Below are 7,861 nucleotides of genomic sequence, written 5' to 3' on the forward strand. Positions count from 1 at the left end.
GAATGCCTGAGCCCCTACAGAAGGTACTGGCAGATCCCCGGCTGACGGAGCTGCAGAGGGATGGGGGAGCCATCCTGATGAGGCTGCGCTCCACCCACAGCAGCAAGTACGAGGGATGGGTGTGTGGGTGCAGGTGGACGTGGAGGATGGAGACACAGCAGAGGGCCGCCAATTCACCTTAGCTGCCAGATAATTCTTACTAACCATGTATCTGGACAAGATATGCTTCTCCACTTATGTCATAACTCTCACAACATCCCTAGGTGCTAGTTATGATTATCAATGGGGATTTGGAGGATCAGAAATGTTTAATGTCTTGGCCAAGGTTGGTCAGTAAATGGAAGAGTAAGGATTCAGATCCAGGCCCATACTGTGACCCAGGATGCTGTGCCACCCCTCACTTGGGACGCAAGGATGGGATGGGGTTGCGGGGCAGGCTTGACAAAGGCAGTGGTTCATTCTGCCCACCCCCCCGCTACCCAGGCTGGAGGGCCCAGGCCCAGCTACACTGTATCAGGAGGTGGACGAAGCCATTCATCAGCTCGTGCGCCTTTCCAACCTACATGTGCAACAGCAGGAGCAGCGGCAACGCTTGCACCGACTCCAGCAGGTGAGCCAGGACCTCCTCCCCCATGCTTCTTAACTCCACCTGGGGGCCTGGCCTCCAGCACCCTTTTCCCACTGATACTTACAGTTGATGGTGTTCTCCTAACCTGGCTTGGCCGCACGGCCCTCCCTCTCTCCTCATCTCCCTTGGAAGTTGATCACGGTCAGTGTGAGATTCAACAAGAGGGAGATAGCATCTCAGCGCCCAAAAAGAAGAGAAGCCACATCTCCCCCTCCCACTGCTAATGTTTGATCAAGGATCCTTAGAGATTGTGAGAGATGCTTAGGTGCCCTAGGGGATTCTGGGAAGAGCTGATTGATTCTGAGTTCCTACCTCCTTAGCTTAAAAGCAACAAATGTCTGTTGATACCAGCTCCCTCCACCCCTTATGCAATGCCATGCCCAAACCTGAGGACGGAAAGGTCACACCTCCCTCCACCTTAGAAGGAGAGGATAATGGAAACTGCTAAAGTCCTTGGAAACCAAGGCCTCTTTGTGGGAAAGATTCAGGAATAAAGCTGGCTTCTCTGAGCCTTGATTCTGTTCTCCTGGGGTTAAGAACTCCATAGGGATTTGCTCTCCACCCTACCTTGTGGGGTAGCAGGGGCACTGAAATCTGATTGCTCCTCCATAGCTCCTAAGTGTGGTAAGTGAACACCTCATGGACCTGCATGTGGCCTCAGGGGAAAGGTCATCTCAGGGTCAGTGTTAAAGCAGGGTGGGGGCAGGGCTCTCTGTTCCTGAGATTTCTGCATATTTAGCTTCCTCCATCCCAGCATCCAAAGGTTTGTATCTCCTACTGTTTGTTTGCTTATTAGCTGTTTTCCTCCTGTGTAAAAACTATTAGCACACAGGATTTGGAGTCTAAAGTGTTCAGCTTGAGTTCTCTGCTAGGAGTGAGATATTGGACGAGTCTGGAAGCATCTCTGAGTTCCCAAGTCCTCATCTGCAGAATGGGGGTGACAGTAAGGCTTACCTCACAAGGGTGTTCGGGTGATCAAATGATTTCAGTAAAGGACTGTAGAAATGTTTATTGTTGGCACCGGTTATTGGGAACATTCTCAAACTTCCCGTCCTCAGGCTGTCTCGCCTCAGATTCCAACCTTTCTTCAGAGGAAAGAATTACCATCCCTTTTTGGTCAGATATCCCAGAACCAACACGAGAGTACCTAGAGCCCCATAATAGGCAACTGGAGCTACACACACACACACACACACACACACACACACACACACACACACACACACACGCCTGGGGTGTCTCTCCAAGCCTGGTCCCTGTCACTAGGCTCTATGAATGTGAAATTTCTCCTGGCCCTGTGCCTCTGGCTCACTCCAGTTTTATCTATTTCACCTGGAGGCATAGCCCTGGAACCCTAGCATGCATCTCTCAGTGCTTCCTGCCAGCCCAGCCTCCCCTTCAACTGGTGCTTTACAAAGATGGCTTACTCACTTTACTTGAGCCTTGTGGAAACTACCACCATTCCCTGTTATCATTTCCACTTTACAGCTGAGATGTATTGGTTTCCCCCAAGGTTCTACAGGGCGGGGCGGTGGGGTCAGAGCTGGATCTCAGCTTTCCTTTCCACTGCACGGCCCCTTCTTCCTCATGGCCCCGCTCTCCCACCCTGTCTGCCCCAGGTGCTGCAGTGGCTCTCGGGCCCGGGGGAGGAGCAGCTGGTGAGCTTTGCTGTGCCCGGGGACTCCCTGTCTGCCCTGCAGGAGACAGAGCTACGATTCCGGGCTTTCAGTGCTGAGGTTCAGGTGAGAAGGGGGAGAGGGGCAGGTGAGAGGAAACACGCGGGGAGGGAAGGGGAGACTGACTGGACTGAGGGCCAGGTCTGAGAGCAGCCTCCCTTCTCCAGGAGCGCCTGGCTCAGGCGAGGGAGGCTCTGGCCCTGGAGGAGGACCCTGCCTCCCAGAAGGTTCTGGATATTTTTGAACAGCGCCTGGAGCAGGTTGAGAGTGGCCTCCACCGGGCTCTGCGGCTACAGCGCTTCTTCCAGCAGGTATGTGCTGAGCCTCTTCCTTCTATGCCCACCACTGCCTTTCTTCTGCCTGGAGAAGCTGATCGGGTAGTTGTTAGAAGCAGGGACTTAGGAGGCCGTCTCCTGGGCTTTGACTCTTGGCTCTGCCGCCTACTTGATGAATGACTTGGGACAGGATACTAAACCTGAGTGTGCCTCGTGGCACCTACCTTACAGGGCTGAGTGAGGATTTCGTAAGCAGTATGTAACAGGTACTTGGTACAGAGTCTGCCACTTGTAAATTCTGTGTAAGTATCGGCCATCCTTCCGTCTAGGCCCCTCTGTCTCCATACCGGCTCAGGATGACATGCTAGGCCGTGGTGCCGGGACAGTGAGGGGAGGTGTTCTAAGAGGACTGGGGTGTGGTGGGCCTTGGGAAGCCATCAGCGAAGGAGGACAGGAGCTGTCATCGGGCAGTGTGTGGGAGTGGCACAGGACCTCACTCCTTCCCCTCGCCACTCCCCACCCTTTGGTCTTGTAGGCACATGAATGGGTGGACGAAGGTTCCACGAGGCTAGCAGGAGCTGGGCCGGGGCGGGAAGCAGTGCTGGCAGCCCTGGCCCTGCGGTGCACCCCGGAGCCCAGCGCTGGCACCTTCCAGGAGATGCGGGCCCTGGCCCTGGACCTGGGCAGCCCGGCGGCTCTGCGAGAGTGGGGCCGCTGCCGGGCCCGCTGCCAAGAGCTGGAGAAGAGGGTTCAGCAACAGCTGGGAGCGGAGGCGAGTCCACGGGGCCACCGGCGACGACGGGCAGACAGTGCCAGCAGTGGAGGGGCCCAGCGGGGCTCCCACAGCCCCTCACCCAGCCTCCGTTCCCTGCTGCTCCCCAGCAGTCCCGGGCCGCGGGCAGCCCCGTCCCACTGCTCCCTGGCGCCCTGTGGGGAGGACTATGAAGACGAGGGCCCCGAGCTGGCTCCGGAAGCAGAGGGCAGACCGCCGAGGACCGTGCTGATCCGAGGCCTGGAGGTCACCAGTACGGAGGTGGTAGACAGGACGTGCTCACCCCGGGAACACGTGCTGCTGGGCCGGGCCGGGGGCCCAGAAGGGCCCTGGGGAGTAGGCACCCCCCGGATGGAGCGCAAGCGAAGCATCAGGTGAGAGCCCAGCCCAGCTGGTGCCCAAGAGGCAGGCCCAGCTGGCCCGTAGGAAAGGAATATGATACTGTTGGCATGTTCCTCCCATGCCACAACCTCCCCTGTCAATCCTCATTGTACCTGCAGTGCCCAGCAGCATCTGGTGTCTGAGCTGATTGCCTGTGAGCAGGAGTACGTGGCCACCTTGAGTGAGCCAGTGCCACCCGCGGGGCCTGAGCTGACCCCTGAACTGCGGGGCACCTGGGCCGCGGCCCTGAGTGCCCGGGAGAGGCTCCGCAGTTTCCACCGGACACACTTTCTGCGGGAGCTTCAGGGCTGCGCCACCCACCCCCTGCGCATTGGGGCCTGCTTCCTTCGCCATGTGAGTCAGCCTCTGAAACTCCTTCCAGGGCTTCTCCCTTCACATGTCTCAGCCCCATCTGCTTGTCCCTCCTTCTCAGTATCCGCCCCCCGACCCCACCCACCACCAGAACGTGTGGCCCCAAACGCCGGCGCCTACTGCCATTTGCTGGGCTCCTGGATCCACTCAGCTCATGTGTTCCTGACGTCCAGTGCTGCCTGGCCTTTGCTCTCTCCACGGGAGCCTGTCATTCCCCAGGCAGACTGAGGGTTCCCTGGTGGCCTGTCCCTCCTTCGGGCTCTACAGGATGTGGAGGAGGAAAGGGAGAGGCTTGTCTGCAGGGCCTCACTGGAGATGACTTACCGCTTCCCTACCGGCACAGGGGGACCAGTTCAGCCTTTACGCCCAGTATGTGAAGCACCGGCACAAACTGGAGAATGGTCTGGCTGCCCTCAGCCCCCCAACCAAGGTAACTTTTTCTCCAACCCTCATGAGAAGGGGAGGGGCAAGGAAGACCTAAAATCCACCCAACCTCAAAATCTCTCAGGGAAAAAAAGCTTTCCTGGATATACCCAGGAACGTCACCTACCAATAATCTCCCAGAATTGCTGAGGGTGGGACAAGCACTGGACTGGAAGCCAGGTGAACCCGGGCTCTTATCCAGCCCGCCTGAGGACTTCGGGCAGTAGTGTTGATTCCTCTGGGCCGCTGTTTCTTCATCTAGTGAATGGGGCCAGTATTCACTATAGCGAACTAAGAGAGTGCTCTGAGGGTCAAAAGGCCTCACATCAAAAGATGTGAAAGTGATTTCAAAAGTTAAAAGCCAGAGAATATAAGGGATTACTTGTATTCCTCTTCCACTCTCCCTCAAGATATAGAGGACAGCTGAATCTCCTGCAGCCCTCCTGCTTCCTTTCTTTCTGGGGGAAGGTTTTTCGCCTTACCTTTGGGTGTATCTGGGCTTGACCTACCCCTAAAAACCCAGAGTACCACGCATCTTCCCCGAAGGGCTCAGACCCGAACAGCTCCAGCCCCTCCCCTCATTCCTATCTGTTTCCACCCCAAACTAGGGCACCATGGAGGGGGGCCCTCATCTGCCCCGGGCCCTGCAGCAGCCGCTGGAGCAGCTGGCCAGGTATGGGCGGCTCCTGGAGGAGCTCCTAAGGGAAGCTGGGCCTGAACCAAGTTCTGAGCGCCAGGCCCTTGGGGCTGCCATGCAACTGCTCCGAGAACAAGAGACCCGCGGCAAAGACCTGCTGGCTGTGGAGGCGGTGCGTGGCTGTGAGGTGAGGCCGTGGCTCCAGACACTCCAGCTCAGGCTGCTCAGCCTTGTAGCCTCAGAAGCAGTGTGGGCTGGTGACCAGAAAACTAGACTCAAGGTCAGAGGGCTCCAGGCTGTAATTTCTAACCAGCTGGATAGCTTTGGTCAAGTCACTGAACTTCACTGGGGCTCAATTTCCTCATCTATAAATAAAGAAGCTATGTCCTGCCCGACATCCTGTGACCCTGTATCTGCCTGTGCTTTCCTACTCCTTTCCTAATTCTTATCTCTATCTACCCTGCGCTTCATCCTGTATCTCAACATTCAACATATACCTTATTCTCCTCTCCTTAGTCTCTTACCAGTCCTGAGGTTCCAGAACAGGTTGGAAACCTGCCTCCTCTAGGATAGACCTCTTCCCTTCAGTTCTTTGCTGATTTGATTCTCTTCCTGGGGCAAAATGGTGCTTTGGTCCCCAACATGCAAAGGCTTACCCACTGGAGGCTATAAACCCTACTGTGTGATGTACCTTCTATCTTCAGAGGCAGGGCTGTGCTGCTGGGCCAGGTATGCTGTGCATGGTGACCGGTGGATGGATTCTAGGCCATGGGCTCCCCTGATTTCCTGACTCTGCCTGAGAACCACTGCATTCGGCCCCTGGCCCTATAAATCCCACTTTTACTCCCCATAAAATATACACAAAGGGCTCCAGGGCCAATGACCTTTCCTTTTGCTTTCCCCAGATAGATCTGAAGGAGCAGGGACAACTCCTGCACCGGGACCCTTTCACAGTCATCTGTGGCCGGAAAAAGTGCCTTCGCCACGTCTTTCTCTTTGAGCATCTCCTCCTATTCAGCAAGCTCAAGGGCCCTGAGGGGGGGTCAGAGACCTTTGTTTATAAGCAGGCCTTTAAGGTACAATGCCTGGGGGTGGGGTGGGGGTGGGAAACCATGGGGATGGGACAGGAAGTCATGCTCTTCTTGGGAACGCAGGATGTTCTGGAAATTCAATCCCTACCCAGGCTCAGAATCTATATCATCTAGAACAGGCTTTGGCCTGTAATCAAACATCAGGTTAGGGTGTCGAGGTGACAGAAGTCCCTGTCATTGGTCTACTCCATGGGGTTCTCCTTATTCATGCAGGGGATTCATGAGGCATTCCAAACCAGAAGCGGGGAGGACCTTTCCCATTAAGAACACACATGCTTTCTGAGTTAGGGATGGTCCCTGGGGGAGGAAGAGAAAGGACACTATAAATACAGCTTAACTTGACAGAACTGAAGAACCCAAGAGGGAGGCCTTGCTTTAGGGAAACAGCCTTGATATCCAGATAAACATCAATAGCGGCCTAGTCCCAGATCAGGCGGTGTGGCATGACTTAAAGCGTTTCTGACTTTGTCCCCATACACTAGTTCCAGCAGAGTCCAGTATAGAGAAAAAAGCCTAAGTGTGGAATAACAGAGCCATGAGTTTGAACTCTTTCTCCGATAAGCTATGATAAGCCCTTGGACAAGTTGCTTTGTGTGTCTGGGCACCACCCTTCTGTAAACCGTGCTTGTTATAAAGACTAAATGCAGAGCACTTGGCACACCGTAGGTGTTGAGCAAACATTTACTAAGCATCTACCAGATGCCAGGCTAAGTGCAGTGCTTTTCCACGTGGTGCCGTCTATAGCCAGAATGCACTCCATCTTCACTCACTCTCCTCTGCTTTTGCTCAGACTGCTGACATGGGGCTAACAGAAAACATCGGGGACACTGGGCTCTGCTTTGAGCTGTGGTTTCGGCGGCGGCGTGCACGAGAGGCGTACACCCTGCAAGCAGCCTCACCAGAGATCAAACTCAAGTGGACGAGTTCTATTGCCCAGCTGCTGTGGAGACAGGCGGCCCACAACAAGGGTACCAGGCAGAGCTGGGAGAGGGTGTGCTTGGGATCAAGGTTATGGGAGGTTAGCTGGAGAGTGTGGAGAGTGCCCAGGGGAAAGAGGATGTAGGATGGAGAATGACGTGTGAGAAGATTGAAGATCTGACATGAGAGAGATTGCTGAGACAGAACTTAATCTAAGGTGCACTAAAAGGAAAGAGGAAGCTAGCAGATTTCAGGGAGGCAAGCGCAAATGGTTGGGCAAAAGAGAATGAGAGGGTGCTCACCGGACCTGCCTTCCAGAACTTGATTGCTGTGTTACCAGGACTAGTTTGTTTTGTTTTGGGGGGTCTTTTGCTAGTTTTTGTTTTTTGTTTTTAATTCTCTGAACCTCATTCCACTAATCTGAAAAATGGAAAGTAACATCTACATCTTGGTATGATAGGAAGGATTAAATAAGGTGATATATACGGAAGCACTTGATAAACTGTAAAGGTATGTAAAAACGTGAGTTTTGCTCTTAATGCCCAAGATAAAGGGAAGAAGGTATTAGAAGAGAAGTTGGGGGCTTCCCTGGTGGCGCAGAGGTTGAGAGTCCGCCTGCTGATGCAGGGGACACGGGTTTGTGCCCCGGTCCGGGAAGATCCCACATGCCGCAGAGCGGCTGGGCCCG

The 7,861-nt window shown here is 54.8% G+C and overlaps 1 protein-coding gene across 2 annotated transcripts in view; it reads left to right on the forward strand.

Moving 5' to 3' along the window:
* The first annotated feature begins 2 nt into the window (after nt 1–2).
* Nucleotides 3–7,861, forward strand: part of ARHGEF40 (Rho guanine nucleotide exchange factor 40) — a 9,744-nt gene continuing 1,885 nt past the window's right edge. For both annotated transcript variants that reach the window (XM_007449500.1, XM_007449501.1), the window contains exons 1-10: nt 3–106; nt 484–610; nt 2,248–2,370; nt 2,472–2,615; nt 3,115–3,725; nt 3,852–4,086; nt 4,448–4,534; nt 5,136–5,351; nt 6,070–6,240; nt 7,046–7,223. In XM_007449500.1, coding sequence (XP_007449562.1) covers nt 3–106; nt 484–610; nt 2,248–2,370; nt 2,472–2,615; nt 3,115–3,725; nt 3,852–4,086; nt 4,448–4,534; nt 5,136–5,351; nt 6,070–6,240; nt 7,046–7,223 — 1,996 coding nt within the window. The remainder of the gene's footprint in view (nt 107–483; nt 611–2,247; nt 2,371–2,471; nt 2,616–3,114; nt 3,726–3,851; nt 4,087–4,447; nt 4,535–5,135; nt 5,352–6,069; nt 6,241–7,045; nt 7,224–7,861) is intronic.

The sequence above is a fragment of the Lipotes vexillifer genome, unplaced genomic scaffold (assembly GCF_000442215.2).
Source record: "Lipotes vexillifer unplaced genomic scaffold, Lipotes_vexillifer_v1.1 scaffold1093, whole genome shotgun sequence".
Taxonomy (NCBI): domain Eukaryota; kingdom Metazoa; phylum Chordata; class Mammalia; order Artiodactyla; family Lipotidae; genus Lipotes; species Lipotes vexillifer.